This window comes from Camellia sinensis, chromosome 10, assembly GCF_055761805.1.
Source record: "Camellia sinensis isolate YWXY chromosome 10, ASM5576180v1, whole genome shotgun sequence".
NCBI lineage: Eukaryota > Viridiplantae > Streptophyta > Magnoliopsida > Ericales > Theaceae > Camellia > Camellia sinensis.
The window spans coordinates 43901008-43918888 of record NC_138970.1 but is presented as its reverse complement, the minus strand read 5'-3'; the positions used below and the strand labels follow the sequence as shown (position 1 = coordinate 43918888).

The 17881-nt window shown below is 32.5% G+C and overlaps 1 protein-coding gene across 1 annotated transcript; it reads right to left on the bottom strand.

Moving 5' to 3' along the window:
- Positions 1-324: 324 nt before the first annotated feature.
- LOC114289380 (UPF0481 protein At3g47200) lies at positions 325-17414 on the bottom strand. Its single transcript, XM_028233096.2, has 2 exons — positions 17187-17414; positions 325-2077 (listed from the first exon to the last, which is right to left on the bottom strand). Exon 2 carries the CDS (start codon positions 2061-2063, stop codon positions 615-617), a length of 1449 nt encoding a protein of 482 aa, XP_028088897.1. The 5' UTR covers positions 2064-2077; positions 17187-17414; the 3' UTR covers positions 325-614.
- Between the last annotated feature and the right edge of the window lie 467 nt (positions 17415-17881).

Sequence of the window (17881 nt, the reverse complement as noted above, 5' to 3'; positions counted from 1 at the left end):
TTCTCATTAGAAACTCTTTGCCAAAATATATAGTATTGATTCAAAAATTGATTTACTTTCTAAATTGAAGTGATTTGATGATGTTAAACGTATGCACCAAATAATTAATTATTAATTAGATTTAAACTATAATGATCAATGATTGAATGACATGTCTATTTGTGTATTTTATAAATTCAAAAGATTAGAAAATTTGTGTTCAAAGCTCAAAGATCTCACAAAGTTTTTGCTTATATTATATTATATATATATATATATATATATATATATTATGAACCAAAACCCTCTTCTCAAATTTATTCCTTCATATACACACATGCATTATTAAGAAAAATACTTTATTTAAGACTCTTATTAAATTGTTGAATACTTTCAACACACCTTACAAAGTCCAAATAGTGAAAAGTACATTTCTAAAAAATAAAATAAAAACTACAAATCACATTATTGATTAAAACGACTGAAAACATATTTTAAATTTAACTGCACCTTGCCAAATCGATCTGTGGTCAAAACAATAATGCTAAGAAGAGATAGTAATCTTAGCATTATTGGCTGTCAAAATCCTCTCTTCCCAAATCATTGTCAATGGCTTTCCATGAATAAATTTGAAATTAGTGAGGATAATAAGATCGGACAGTGTAATATGTTTGCAGGGCAGTGAAGCCGAGAAGCACAATTGCAGCAATGACAGAAATGGTAGTCCATGGATTGGTGAAATAATCACGCGGCAATGCTATCATATATTCACGCCACTTCACCTTCACTATCGCTCTAAGTCTGCGCCAGTCCAACCAAGACCTAGAGTACTTGTTAACATTGGTACACAAATCGGAAAAACAAAAATCCTTCAAAACAACTCCATCACACATAGATTTGAAGAGAGTCGCAACATCTTCATGACTGCGACTCCCACCCCCACTCAAATCATATCCTATGATCTTTCTGTGATGAAGAATTTCAGCATCGTGCGAGGAATTAAGGAGACTCCTCATAAGGAAGATATATGATGTAATGCAATGTGAGGTGTCAATGCTGCATTGCTCAAAAACAATCAGATTTCGGAAGATTGATTCTGTAGCTTCACGTATCTCTAATAGTGGCATTTTAACAACTTCAGTTGTGAACTCTATGTCTAGGAAATTTTCTTCTGGGGTGGTGTCGGTTTTGCCTTGGAATTGAATTCCTGTCTTCAAAAGTTGTGTGGCGCAGTTTTCAAATCCATTTATTAGCAAGCGTTGACGATCATCATCATCATAGGGGGTTATGTCAGAAATGGGAAGGTGAGATTTGTGCAAAATTTTACGCCTTTTGAGAGACGCGTGGAGGTAAAATTTGTGCAAGATATCAAGTAAATGCTTACCAGAGAGTTTCGAGGATTTACTTCGAATTGCTTCGTCTCTCAAACCCAAAGCCGATTTGAAAAAGTGTAATGCTAAAGTGGCCACATTATGCTCGGTAAATAATGGTTGTGGCACATGGTCTTTCATAATGTCGAACAGAGTCTCCAGGACAGAAAATGGAATCTGGTTCTCAAGTAATGCCAAATCATGTTGAAGAGTTGCAATAGTCCGATCATTATTGATAAGGGGGTCCTCAACTTTGTCCTCCTCATGGTTCTCTGAATATTTCAAAAACAGTTCGAGTAAGAAGCAGCCATCGACTAGCAATATTTCAGCTAACTTGTACTCGTCCAAGCCTATTTTGTTTGAATAGCATCTTCGAGCTTCTCCTTGCAATTTTAATATTTCAGCGGCACACTTCTGGTGGGTAGAATCAGATTCTGCAGCTTGAGAAATTCTCATAAAAAGATGTAGCATGTATCGCCATTTGTGCTCTGCAAAAGCTTGCATCGCTTTGTTGTTATGATGAAAAGGTCCGATGGACACAATACTAGGTGTATAGGCATCTTCCTTGAGTTTTAAAAGTTTATTCGGAACTTTATATATACTCAAATTTGAATGCTTTTCCACCATAGCTAGTGTGTCGTTAATCGAAATTATCCAATCATCGCGTTTCCTTTCGGATTTCGACTTCTTGTAGACTTGGTTATCATTCGACATTGTGGAGAGTAGTACTGCATATTTATAATCAAGAACACAAAAAAGACAAAGAAATAAAATGTGTCACATTAAAAATCACACATGAAAAATCGCATAAAAGGTAAAAATATTCATGGGATTATTACATGTCAGTGACATCAGTATGCAATATAAGATTTTTCTACATTGAGAACTTTGAAAACTTACATATCTTATCATCATTTATTTATTTATTTTTAAATGAATGCCTTTGTTGATTATAAAGAATTCTGAGGAAAATAATATCACAAATGCTATGTACTCAAAAAGAATATTCAGAATTTTTTCAAAAATTGAATATATTGATGTAGATTTAGAGTGTGGGCCACAATTAGAATGAATTTAATTCATAAATTTCAAATTCTAGACATTTTTTAAAAATATTTTTTTGATATGTAATAATGTACAAATAATATACAAACATAATTTTTATAAAATAATTTTATTTAAAATGATATAACAGCGACATTCATCACATTTTAAAATTATGAATTCCAAAAGTTTATTTTTTTTAAATAAGTGATCCACAACAAGGAGTAAGGGCAGGTATCATAAAAAAAATATTATGAAAAGATCATGAAATATTCTCTACTGTTAGATTACACATACTAATCAAAGAAGGAGAAAACTTCATGAAGAATTTTATGATATTTTTTTCTTAATTCCTAGTATTATTCCACAAGAAGACACATCCATCATTCTATATACAACATTTTATTTATTTATTTATTTGTATAGTATTATTGGTAACTATATTAGTTATCTTGAATGAATTTGATGATTCGTTGACTTTAAGAATTGCACTTGTCTACCTTATAATACACTAGATGCGTGTCAAATTTTAAAGATCTGTGAGGTAGGGGTGAGCAGCGGATATACCGATCCGCCAAAACCGACCGAACCGAACCGATCCGCCGCATTTTGGACGGATGCGTGATGATGAGCGGACGGTTGCGGATTGATTTTCTCCAATCCGCCAATTTGGCGGACGGATGGCGGATTTGAGATTTTTTGGCCGCAACCGAACCGCCAAACCGCCAAATCGTGAGCACCTGTAGTAATTTATAAGACTTTGTATTTTCAATTTGTTTAAATATTATGTTTGTGTTTTCAATTGAAAAAGAGTTTAAATATTCTGTTGAAAAAAAGTTTTCAACTTGAATATATTTTTGAATTGAAAAAAATAAACATATTATTCATCTATATTTTTTAGTTTTTAAATCTAACTCTAAAAATAAAAAATAAAAAATATGATATATGCTAGTTGGTTTTTGTTTTCAAAAACATATGTAGATGTAACAATATAGAGACATTCAATCTCTACTACTGCTCTGTTTATGGTTTTGGTGGTTTGAATTGTTATTATATTTTAAGAATCACAGATTGTAATACTTTATAGGGATGAATCATGCTGTAATTGTAATATGTGGATGAAGCATACAGTGATCGTGATATTCTAAAGTTTCAAACTTTCTTTCTTTGGATAAGGCATACAGTGATTGTAATACTTTTTTAAGTCATTGACTGTAATACTTTTTTTTTCTTTTTTTTTTAAGGAAGTGCACAAGTTGAATTATGTTGAAAATTTATAAAATTTTAAACCGCCAAACCGATTCGCATCCATCCGCCAAACCGCCAATCCGCTCAATCCACATCCGCCGGATTGGCGGACGGATGCGGATTGATTTTCTTCAATCCGCCAATCTGGCGGACGGATGGCGGATTGGAGGTTTCGTGGCCGCAACCGACCCGCGCCCACCCCTACTGTGAGGTGGGGAGTACCACGAGGGTGTTAATATAGTATTTGAAATGTTTTGTAGTTCAAATAATGAAGTATTTTTTTATTAAGAATTTGTAACGTTATTAAGGGTATGTTTAGGAACCAAACATTTTAATTAAAAAATTTTAAAAATTATTCAGTATGTTTGGTTTGAGTTTTTTGGATTAAGTTTTTTGAAAATTGGCTTTTTTGGTTTTCGTGTTTTTTTGTTTTTAGTGAATATTTTTTAAATTTTAAACATTTTTTTTACTTTTTTAGATACACCTTGCTTAGATGTATCTAAAAAGTAAAAAATTTGTGAAAAAATATTCTAAAAAATTAATAAATATATAAAAATACAAAAAATGTACTTAATTCTTGTATTTTTTTTGTATTTTTGGTATTTAATGAATTTTTAAAAGATTTTTGTTTACAATTTTTTTACTTTTGAAGTGTATTTATGTTAGGTATGTCTAAAAAGTAAAAAAAAAATGCTTAAAATATTAAAAAAATTCAGTAAAAACAAACAAACACGAAAAATAAAAAAGTAGAATTTTCTAAAAAATATTTTTTAAAAAGTGGAAACAAGCAAGGTGATTATAAATTATAAAAAAAAATTCTTACACAATCTTTGATAAAAAAGACAAAATTGTCGTTTGGCAACAACTTTTTTTTTGCCTAAATAAGCACAAAAAGACAAAATATGTTAAATAAACTAATAAGACAAAATGTTACATTTGAATTGTAATCATTTCATTAATTTTTTCACAACCATCACATTCAAACAAAAAAACACCAAAAATTCTTTTTAAACGAAACTAATTTAGTTAGGTTAAATTAACCCAAAAAAAAAAAAAAAAAAACTAAACTAAATTAGCCCTTCACAACTTTTCAGTTTAGCACTTAGGGGGGATATTTTATAGTTGTGAGTTCACCACTTGTTTACAAAACAAACCACTTATTTACACACCTAAAAGAAGAAAAAAAAAAAATCATTAAAAAAGTGGTGAACTCACAACTACTCACTGGCTGATTTTTTGGGTTCACTACTAACAAAATCCTCCAGAGGGAACAAATCATCTAGGATCATAGAGGGAACAAATCAATGCATTCAAACTTCTTCAAGGCTGCATTTAGGTGGTTTGAATTACATCCAAATGACTTCCTCCCTTTCCCAGACCCCCTAGTGATTGACCAGAGCAATCATTTTGAGCCATTTACTGTAGGTTTCATCCCTAAAAATAGAATTTTCGAATTTTTTTACTCCTTGGTTTTATGGTAAGACCAGGTGATACAACATAGATCCTATATCGTTAGATTTCTCACCTTCAATTGTAAATATGTCACACCAAACAACAACCAACAGGAACTTTTACATTTTTGCATTTCCGGTCTATTTGAGCATAGAAGAGAATGCTGTTTTTATTATTACTTGTGCGTCTCTGGGTCTTCTACATTGCCTATTGCCTTGGTGGGAGGATGCTAGTGTGGCTTTTATGAATAGTGGATGTTATAATGTGAGCTCCCAGATAGAATGGGTAGTTAGAAACTATTTTGCTATTCTAACCAAGAACTATTGATTGCATTTTGTGTACAAAAGTCACAATTCTTGTAAAAATATAAAAATTGTTGTGTTGATTAAATAATATTTTATGAAAATATTTTCATTGCTAAAAGCTCTCACAAAAATATTTTCATTGCTAATTTAGGTTTAGTTTCTTGTAGTGTGTGAAAATGCTATTTGTTATGTCTAATTGAAGTTTAGAATAAAAAGAATTCAGATTAAGGAAATCTAGTGGTAATACGAAACATGGGAATTCAGAACATTGCAGAATAACATTATTGTTGCTCTTCTCTCCCATTTTAGCAACATGATGAAGATGGTGTTCTTTTCCTCAACAAATTTTATGAGGACATTATTGATGTGACACTCTAAATATTTAATTAATACTATAACCAATCATGATAATAATATTAATACTAGTGGGAGTGATAGTAAAATAAAATAATTAATTTTATGATGGTATGCGATAAAGTATAATTTAATTTATTATACAATTAATTAGGGTCAACGTAGGATGAAGGCAAAATAATAAAATAACTAAGCTATTGTGTTATGTAAATTAATTTGTCATTATGATTATCAAATGCGACAATGCTACGTAGCTCAAATTTTGTGGCTCAAAAGTGGCTCAAATGGTCAAAACGACGTCGTTTTGAGTACAGAACAACATAAAAATGGCCAAAACGACGTCGTTTTGGCCATTTGAGCCACTTTTGAGCTACAAAATTTGAGCTACGAGACATTTTCCTATCAAATGTATAGTGAAGAGAATTATTTGGGACCAAGTTAACAACAATGATTTAGACCACTAAAAAATACATCACTAATAGCACTAATACATTGAAAATGACAAAAAAAAATAATAAAAAAATAAAAACAAGGCATAGAAAGTGGACGGAGCCCACTACCACATTATTAGTGCTCCCTTTAGTGATCCCGTTTTAGCGCTCTCAAGCATTTTTTCCAAGTTAATGACTAATAAATGTGAAGGAATTGGCATGTTTAATTTCGGAGATTTGCAAAATGTTAAGAGATTCGCAAATATATTGAGAGGTATAAATAGGAGCCATCTGTCTACCGGTGATTCATCACCATTAGGGCCATTAGGTAGGTGAGTCACCACCTAATTGCATGTATAAATAGGGGAAGGTGCTGTGAAGTAAAGTAGTGCTAACGAGAAAAGAAAAAAAAAAAAAAAAATCAGCACAAATAGGAAGCAATGGAAAGGCCGGAAGCTAACGGAAATAGGAAAGAGATAGTAAGACTCAATATAAAAATGAGTTATATTATATTTTGAGTCATCATATTATATTTTATGTACATTTTGATTTATCATAATTTATTTTATACAAGTTATGTTTTATAAATTATTATAAATTATATTAATATTTTAATTAGGTGAATTAATTTCTGAACTCTATTTGTTAAAAGAAGCCTATGGATATATTTGTTTAAATTTTAAAGAATATTTGACTATGACTTTATAAACAATTATGTTTTGTAAGTACCACCACGGGAGTCCCATGCCTTGGGGGACTTAAATAACTATTGACCTCTGTTTCACGACTTTGTGGTCCTCTGTTTGTCATGGATCCATTGACCTCTGTTCTGATTGTCACTTTTGTGACCTCTGTTCTGTTCTATTCTGTACCGTGATTATTGTTATTTATTTACACAAATTTCGTATTTTAGTTTCTGCCACTTTGAATAATTTGTTTATTCAAAATTAAGTTATGTAAATGTTTTAGCTTAACTAACTATCCAAGATTATTTTGTATTCCCTATACTCTTGGCATAATATTTCTCACTCTGCTGTGTGCTTATAGTTGTTACCCTTTCAAGTGACGAGATGTAAGGGAAACCTATAACCTCACATAGTGGAACCCGCACGAGAATTTGATATTGAACCATTATTTTGTTTTTCTTTTTTTTATTTATTTTTCTTTTCCCTATTTTAGTTTTGCTTCCTTTTGTTTTACTAAGGGCTGGTCACTGAATAAAAAAATAAAAAATAATAATAAAAGTCCTATATATGTATTCTCTTTTATCAAATAGTAGAATGTAGCAAATTTTCTGTTTAATTAATTCCTACTTCCACGTTGCCTCTACCTGCGCCATTTAATTTGATAAGCTTAGAATTATTTAGTAAGTTGCGATTCCAGTCCTAAGCCCCTGAGGTTGGGTCGTGACAATTGATGCTTCTCCTGCATTTTCCAAGGCTAATGAACTATGATAAATAATATTAGGGGTGAAAAAAGGATTCTTCTCCTAAAATCAAAAAGCTTTGGCTGGAGGTAATTTCTCTAGAATAAAAAAGCTTTGATTAAAAAGTTTACTTCTTTTACTGTTGTTTTTGTAAACTCTTTTTAGAACTTGATTTGGTATGAATTGGACAATTTTTTTGCTATGTTTGATAAGGTCATTTGTAATGGTGGTTTCTGAGTTTGGTTTTATATGTTCATTGTTCTCAATTAATCTCCAAGGATTGGTTGAAATCTAAACCTTTGAAAGGACTAAGGGTTGGTACGTGAAACTAAATTTTTGATTTGAAATTTATAATGCATATTTGAAGATACAACTATACAAATCTCATAATTTTTGGATCTCATGGTTTTAGTTCTGCACGAGTTTGATTTGAATGAGGGGTAGACTCTTTTCATCTCTCTCTGTTACGGATAATCCTTCTTAACTCGAAAGCTCTCTGTCTCGAATGGCTCGACTGTCCAAAACGACGTCGTTTTGGATGGTTTTTTTTTCCTCTTTTATATCTGAAACAAGAGAGGGAGGAAGAGAGAGAGTGAGAGAAATATAGAGAAGAGAGAAGAAAGAGAGGGAGGGCGAACACACACAGAGAGAGAGAGAGAGAGAGAGAGAGAGCTAGCTGGTGATAGTGATGGCGATAGGCGACGGTGCGACAATGGGCGACGGTGTAGATCTGTGTTTGGTTTTTTTTTTTTTTTTTTTTTTGAATTTGATTTTGAAAATCTGTGTTTGATGATGATGATGTGTGTTGTTGTGGTAGATCTATGTTTAGTTTTTTTTTTTTTAATTTTGATTTTGAAAATCTGTGTTTGATGATGATGATGTTGTGTGTTGTTGTGGTTATTGTTGATGATGATTTGAACTGTCTAATTGGTTTTGGTTGTTGATGATGATGTCTGATTGAGTGGGTTTGATTTTTGGATTGGTTTTGGTTGTTGATGATGATGTCTGATTGGGTGAGTTTGATTTTTGGTTGATGATGGATGATTCTCTCTCTCTCTCTCATCTTCTCTTCTTTCTTCTTCTTCTTTTTTCTTCTGCCAGTTATGAAAGAAAAAAAAAATAAAAAAATTTAAAACGACGTTGTTTTGAATTCGGGCTAATTTCGAGCTCGGAAATTTCGAGCTACGTAGCGGAGCCGCTCTTTTATTAGGAAAAATGCAAGCTCCATGTAGTGAACTTTCACTACTACAATACTATCTGAACATCAAGAGAAATTAAAAATATCTCACTTCTATCAGAAATATGGCTAAAAAAATTAGAATGGTATTTTAATGGTGGTGCTATATATACCAATTAATCTACCAACTAGTGTTATGATATTATTATTGATCACATTTATTATATAAGTTACAAATACCAAAAATCATAAAAATGATGTCACATCACATGTTAGTACATTAGTGTGCACATTAATTGGTATATATAATATTATTCATATTTTAATCACAATTAATTTAATTGAATAAGATAGTATTTATTTTTAATCTCACATTTCAAATAAGTGTAATTATATATTTTGTTTTTAATCACAATTTCTAACTTAGTGTGGTTGTACATGTATTTTTTTTAATCTCAGTCTCTTCTTTTCCTCGTAACCCTCCATCTTACACTCACAAACCCTCCACCTCGCCTTTCGTCTCCATTTCTAGAAATGTTATGCGAGGAAATATTTTCGTCTCTAATTATTTTTTACGCAAAACAGCGTAGTTTTATGTTTTGGTGAGAAAATTGTTTTCGTCTCTCTCTCTCTCTCTCTCTCTCTCTCGTTTCTGCAAACCCTCACACGTCTTGCAACATTAGCTTCTCACACGAACAGGAGAACACTCACTTCTTCCATTCGCAATTACCAGCAGCAACTGTGATTACTACCAGTGTTCGCGACTACAACCAGCAACCGCGACCTTCTAGTAAGTTCTCTCTCTCTCTCTCTCTCTCTCTCTATTGGTCTTTGTTTCTCATTCTTTGCCCATCTCCTTAATTTTTCCAATTGCAGAAACCCTGGCCTGTGATTTAGGGTTTTTTTGTATCCAACGTTTTTGTTTGCTATTTGGGGCTTGTATTATTCTTTGTAATTTTTTTTTTCGTATCTAACATTTCTATTTCATAGAAAAGAATTACAATTTTAACACCTTACTGGACAAAAATTCATACTCTTGATTAAATTATAAAATTCATTGAGTTTGCTAGTTCTCTTTGTGTTTCTGTTGCTGAATTCGTTACTTTAGTTTGAATGTGCCTATAAATTTCTTGGTTTCTATTTGAAGTTGGATGCAAGTTTTGATAATTCCTCTTAGTTGGATAAATTACAATCCTGTTTATTTTTTTTATTAATGTAGGCAAATTTTAGGTTGATCCGTAAACCCAAACATTTTGATTCATTGACATGTGTGCAGTTGATCCATCAAAATACCAATTAATTTTATAGGTTTCAGAAATTAATTTTTTTGAAACAGAGCAACCCAAACAGAAATTTATCCAAGTATAGTATTTGGAAACAATTGGACTCTAAAAAGGATGAGCAAATATTAATCTAGCTTGATATGTGTTTCCTATTTTGCTGTGATTTTGCTTTTGTTGTTTCACGACCCTATGGTGAAATGTGGCTTGGCCTAAAAGCGTTGTTGCTCTATTTTAAAGAGAGAATTTGAGAGATTCAAGATTTCTCAATTATGATAACATCTAGCATGTAGCAACAGAAAAGCTGTTCAACTACCCATAATGACGGGGCACTAAGGATTCAGTCCCCTATTTTAAACTTTGATTTCAATTTCTATCAGTTTCTGTTTTATGGTTCTAAATTCAATGGAACCAAAACAAAACACATTAATATCCAATAGCCACTAGATATTAGTTCTATTCAGATTTTAATCACGATTTATATATTGTGAATGATACTCACATTTTATGGTCGAACCCTTTTTTTATCACACGCATTAATCGTGATGAGAAATACATATAATTGTGATCTTATCTCATTATTAATCATGGATTATTTAAGTTTAATTTTAGGTTTTATTGGTTATTAATCACACTTAAAATCCGTGATATAAATGTTTATTATCACGGTCGAAACAAGTGATGGAATTATCTTTTAATGACGGTCAAAAAATGTGATTAAAAATAACCCGTAACATTCATTCTGTCAAATATCATGCTTTGACAAAATAAAAAAACCTTGATTATATAACATACATCACACTTCAAATCCGTTCTATCTATGATTTTGTGTAGTGTTTTGATGCAATGTTATTACAGATTTGATTGAGTGGTATTGATTTCTGTGAGCATTATCTGAATTGGCAAGGAACAATCAATTTTTGAGTGATTGACAATTTGTTTTGAAATTGCAAAATTTTAAGTTACAGCTCTTAAGCTTAAAATAATGACAATAATGGCAATTTTTTTGTACTGCTAAATTTTTTCTTTGGTTTTAACTTATATGCTACCATTATTTAATAGAAAAATACATGGACCACATTTTCCTATTTCATTTCCCCCAATTATGATTGGTATTACAACTTGGGGTTAAAAACAACTTACATAGACACATCAACCTTCATGGGGCTGTTGGCAATAGTTTTTAAATAACTCTATTTTCCCCTATTTTCATGGGACTGTTGGCAATATATTTATATATATATTTTTTACGTTGAATATGGTACGATTAAAGTCCCCTGAGTTCCGTAGAGATTAAGACATGGCGTCTCATGTTCTGACTAGAGTTCACAGCCTTCGTGATCATCTTGATGGAACACTCTCTACTCATCGCAATGAACTCTTGTTGCTTCTCTCAAAGTATGCTTGATTTGATCTGTTTAGATAATGTGATCGAAACAGAGACTACTAAAAAAGCTTATTATATATTATGTGTTTTGTTTTGTTTTGTTGGTGTTTTTTTGTAGGATTGAAAGACATGGTAAGTATTCGTACCGGATATTTACCGGCGTATGGTATCTCTTATGGTGCTTTTGCATACGTACCGGGCTCTGTTATCAGGATCTTACGATTCGCGATTCGATTTGCAATTTTTGCAAAATCGATACGAATTTATAGGTGAATCTATTTTGGAAGTAAATCTCTAGTGAATTGCACGATTCACAATCGATTCACGATTCGATTCACTTTATATGATTCATGCAATTCTTAAAACCATCGTATCCGATATACTTTCGTCTCATTATTTCTTCGTCTTTTTAATGAAATTGATATAATACAACTTCTAATAGTGTTTTATACCAAAGTAACTAATATAAATACATGATTTGTTCTTATTTTACTGATCATGAAGTTTTTAATAGGATCCAATCAGATTCAGTTAAACCCAACATGTTTTTAACTTTTTTTCTCAGTTTTTCCCTTAAAAAAATGATGATATATCTTCTAAAGTTATTTAAGATTAAAGTAATTACACCACGAATTATCTATTACTATTTTATTAAATTAAATATAGTTGAATATTATATGGGTAAGGTTAATTATATTTTTTGTAATGTTTTAGGTTTTAAATAAAATATTCTAAGTAATTTTTTCTTATTATTTGGTCATTGTTACTCTGAAAAATATGTATGCTTATTGTCCAAATATCAATATTGTTGTTAAATTATTGTTACTTTGGAAATTAAGGGTTTATCTTTATTTAATGTTTTTATTAAGAATGGTTGATAAGAAATATCTAAAAAAGGGAAGGTAAGATGGTGATCTTACATAGGAACCTTTATTTACTTCTTACCTATTAAATTATGTGATCATCATTCAAAACAACATTTTCGTTGATTTAAATCTAAATATTTCATATTCATAGGATATATTTAACATCCAAATGTGTAGTTATATTTTTTAAGTAATTTAGAAAAAGTGACTGAATCTTTACGATTCATGATTCGATTCGATTCACGATTCGAATTTTGATTTGACAACTACGGGTACACAAAATACGTACTTAAATTTTTTCTTCTTAATTTTTGGAGTACCTAGACGTACCTAGTATATACTCAAGCCGTATCGTATTTCAGTTGAAACAATATTTTCTTCTATTACAGAGACAAAACTCATTTCACTAGACTTTTTTGTTTTTTTGGTTTTATGCTTAACATGATTTTAAAATTAAACTATGATTTGTAAATTATTTAATATGTTGACATTGAATTTTGATTTATATCTTTACTTTTGGCATTAAATGTTAATTGTAAGTTGGACCTTAATAGATTAAACTATTTAATTGATTTTTGTATTATTCTAAATTAAAAATAATTTTTTTTTACAAGTGTACCAAGTTGTACCCGTGTCTTATTTATTTTTTATTTTTTACATTTACCGTATCGATATATCCATATCGTACTAATACTACCAGTACCCATGTTTCATAGCCCAACACAAAATGCATGATGAGACCTTTTGGAGAGGTTCTGAAATCTGCCCAGGTAGTTCAAATGATTTTTACATGCTTTTCTTTCTTTGAGATAGCTATTAAATAATGTTGTCGAGTTGCCAAACAAAATCGAAAAGTTAGAGACTCCAAAAATTTTATCAAAAGTTTTACTAAATGTTTCACACAGATGGGTATGTGTCTTTTGAGACATGTACATGTGATTGGCTATAAGAAATAGTTGTTATATCGGAAACCAAAGAATGGAGATTAAGTTATACAGTGAAACACCTTTCTGTTTGTTTCTGTGGGGACATAATTTTTGAATGACAACACGTGGCCGAGGTGTCACCGGAGTGCCAGCCGAGGTGCCATGTGTCATGGTCATGATGCCGAGATGATCTCGGCTAAGCCGAGGTTATCTGCGAAGATGTCAGAATCCGAGATAAGCGGATAATGGACAAGAGTCCTAGAATGAGAGAAAACTTTAGTTTGGGTAAAGATGTGACTCTTAGAGAGTTTATCCTAATCCTACTGGGAGTCCAAGATTAGCAATAATCCTAAGTCCATTAGAGCTAGGCTCCTATTGTGACTAGAATTATGTTGGCTATAAAAGGGAGGCACCCCCATGGGTCTAAGGTATGCTTTTGGTATTCTGTCTAGTGAGTTAAACACTATTGGTTATCTTTGAGAGATATGGAGTATTGACTTGATCGTCGGAGTACCCCCGAGTGGACAAGCCACCGCCGGAATATTCTCTTTCTGTTGCAGGTCGTTCGGGCTTAGTCTATTCTGCCGGTGTTCTCCAGCTGGGTACTAAGTTGGCAGTGTGGTTGGAAAATCACCCACACGATTTGGCGCCGTCTGTGGGAAAGAAAGGAGAATAGATGGCCAACGACGGACAGAAAGAGAAGGTTGGGGACGACACCCCTACTGGGAGCAAGAAACACATTGACCTTGACGTCGAAGAAGACAACTGCAACGAAGAAACACGTGATAAGAATCACGGAGGAAAGAACATCGGCTAGGAGGGTGGCGTACCGAAGAAAGGTGCCCAGAAAGGGGGGCAGAAAACGGTTCTTACAATCCCTCAGCATGGCGGGACCAAAGGACATTCTCATCAGCCTTCGCGGGAGGTCGGGCATGGAGAATCCCAGAAGACATGATCTCGGCCTAGATGATTAGGTCTGAGAAGAGAAGAGCTCAGTCTAAAGTGAGTAGATCGCAGATTCCAGAAGATAAGATCTCGGCCTAGATGATTAGGTCCGAGAAAAGAAGAGCTTAGTCTAAAGTGAGCAGATCCCAGATTTTAGAAGGCAAGATCTCGGCCCAAATGATTAAGTCCGAGAAGAGAAAAGCACAGCCTAAGTTAAAAACTTTTTTCCACAAAGGAATAGGTGGAAGCCATGCAGAGGGCTGGAGAATGATGCTTGGGAGTTGGAATTTGCAAGCCGAAATCATTGTTTAATACTTGTTGAAATTTGTAGCAATTTACAAGTTGAAGTTAAACCGAAATCATTGTTTAACACTTGTTGAAATTTGTAGCAATTTACAAGTTGAAGTTAAACTGAGATTATTGTTTAACACTTGTTGAAATTTGTAGCAATTTACAAGTTGAAGTTAAACCGAAATAATTGTTTAACACTTGTTGAAATTTGTAGCAATTTACAAGTTGAAGTTAAACTGAAATCATTGCTTAACACTTGTTGAAATTTGTAGACAATTTACAAGTTAAAGTTAAGCCGATGTTAAACACTTGTTGAAATTTTATGAAAAAATTTACAAGGTGAAACCAAGGTTATGCCAAGAAAAGGTACTTGGGTACTTGCCGAGGTAAATCATCAGTTTGTACCGAGATGTGTCACCCCGAGACGGTTGCAAAGGAGGACGGTTTCGACTGAGAAACTTGAACGAACTTGGTCGTCGGTTCTAAGGCATTGATGAAAGCAGACTATAGGTCTTGGTCATATTGAGCCGACGAATTCTAACTTCGGCAATAGATGATGAAGCGAGCTTAGCCGACGTGCTAAGTGGAATAAATGATATAGGTTCCATCACCTCAGGATGCCGAGGTAATGGAACCTAGGGGGCAGTTATGGGGACATAATTTTTGAATGACAACACGTGGCCGAGGTGTCACCAGAGTGCCAACCGAGGTGCCACGTGTTATGGTCATGATGCCGAGATGATCTCGGCTAAGCCGAGGTTATCTGCGAAGATGTCGGAATCAGAGATAAGCGGATAAGGGACAAGAGTCCTAGAATGAGAGAAGACTTCAGTTTGGGTAAAGATGAAACTCTTAGAGAGTTTATCCTAATCTTACTGGGAGTCCAAGATTAACAATAATCCTAAGTCCATTAGAGCTAGGCTCCTATTGGGACTAGAATTATGTTAGCTATAAAAGGAAGGCACCCTATGGGTCTAATGTATGCTTTTGGTACTCTGTTTAGTGAGTTAAGCACTATTGGTTATCTTTGAGAGATATGGAGTACTGACTTGATCGTCGGAGTACCCCCGGGTGGACGAGCCACCGCCGGAATCTTCTCTTTCTGTTGCAGGTCGTTCAGGTTTAATATATTCTGTCGGTACTCTCCAGCTGGGTACTAAGTTGGCAGTGTGGTCGGAAAATCACTCACACAGTTTCTATGAGATTGGATTTAAGAATATGGTTTACTTTTATAAGTAATACAGGTAATATAATTATGAATTGTTTTGTGATGTATGTAATAATAGTTCTAAATTAGTGTCATGGATGTGGCTTAACAGAAGACTGGATTTATTGACTTATTAAGGATAACCGTTTGTCCCTCGGGGGTGTCCATTGTAGGAACTGAATCTCAATACGGTCTCGTTTGGAAAGAGGTTTTTCAGTAGCTTTTTAAATTTTTTTTTAAACCTTCTATGATGTGAAAAAAGTTGCGCTTGGAAATGATTTTGTCTCCTTTTTATTTGGTTTCATGTTCCCTTAATGGAGCTTGACATCCAGATGTGAAGTACTTTCAGTTCATTTTAGCCTTCTATAATTAATAAGTAAATTTAAATCTTATCTTTTTCTAAGGAAAATATCATTTCAATGAAATTTGAAAAAAGAATTTGCATATTAGTGGAAAACTTTACAATATTAAAAGATAAATTGTAGGATGATTTTTTCCGGTCCAAAATCTAGACTGGAGGGGACGTTTTGGGCTCATGGGGCCCACTATGGGTCCCGTTTTGATAATCTAAATCATTTATCTTGTCGGGCGTTTCGTGTATTTTATTCATAAAAAAATTAGGTTGATCCTGTAATTACAACTTATTCAATTTATTGTTTTTGTCATAAAAAAAAAATGGATGGTTCATTTTTTAAAAATACAATTGTCGTATATTTTTTTTAATAAAAAAAACACGGCAAATAGAACAAGTCACGGTATTGGATCGACCTAAACTTTTTTATGGATGAAATACACTAAATGTCTAACAAAATGAACAATTCATCGAAATGAGGCTTGTGATGAATACCACGGGCCTTGACAACCCCTTATTGTCCAGATTTTGGAGTAGAAGTCCTCCAAATTTATGATTTTTTTCATCAAATTGAGATTATTTTGCTGAGGTTAACATTGAAATACCATTTTCCTTTTTTCTTAAGTGATTTAGAATTTGAATTAAAAATAGAGAAATTCTATCATATGCACCCTTCAAATGAGTGCACCGTATGCAACCCTAGTTATGTTATTTTCTTCTTTACTTATGACATTATTTTAGTTATAATTTGTGAATTCTTTAGTCATGTCTCATGTTATGTTTGGTTATTGTATAGTTATTCAGAAAGTATGAAATTGTGTTATTTTCTTAAAAACATGTTGTTAAATGTACATACCGTAGTGTTTCTCTTAAAAATATGTTATAGTTATTTCACAACTACTAATCTTGAAAGGAATATTTCCATTCCATTCAAGTAATGGAGAGAATTCAAATCTTTTGAGTACTTCCAACAACATAAGACTAGATTTATATCAAGAAGTTAATGATAACTGATAATATCAAGTTGGCAAAAATGAAATATAAAAATCCAACTAATGAACTCAAGAAGGCATGTTATGAATCAAGGAATATTGTTGCAAGAAATCCTTAAAACAAGGAATGAAGTAAACAAGAACATAAACCTACCTCAAAAGTGTTTGAATCCTCAGTATGAAGTAGTCTTGTTTCTTTCAGTTTAGCATCCAAGTATCTCGTTTGATCACAAAACTTCAAGAAGTTTGGAAATTTTATGGAGTGCAGTTGAATAAGGTTGTCAAAGGGTGGTTGGATGGTGAAATGATGGAGAGAGTATGGCTTGGTTTCCTTCTTAGTGCTCTCAAGATCCTTTGTTGTAGTATATTATTTTGTAATGCGAGGTGTATAACATAACATTTGATGCACTATTTATAGGCTTAGATGACCTGGAGGCCAAGCTAGGGTACACATTTATTGGACAGATACTTTGGAAACATGGTATTTTTGGAATACTGAATAATTACTCAATGTACAAGAATTTTGATAATTTTTTTTAGGTACATTGGAAAACAATTTCCACTTCATAAGTAGAATGGAGACTTCTGATTTTTATTTTTTTATTTCACAGTTATATTACAAAATTAACAGTCTACGACTATGACATCATTATGAGGATTGAAACACTTTTGATGGGTATAAACCTACCTAACGTTTGAATCGTCTAACAACTTTTTTTTTGGAACCATTATAGCTCCGTTTGGAAAGTTAGTTTGGAGGCTTTTTTTTTTTTGGCTAAAATAGTCACAAAAAAATAAAATAGGCTTTTTAGTTCAATAAGACAAAACATCACATCTAATCTATAATCA

What these genes read in the sequence shown, in the direction of transcription:
- LOC114289380 (XM_028233096.2), bottom strand. Translation starts at nt 2,063, where the DNA reads ATGTCGAATGATAACCAAGTCTACAAGAAGTCGAAATCCGAAAGGAAA.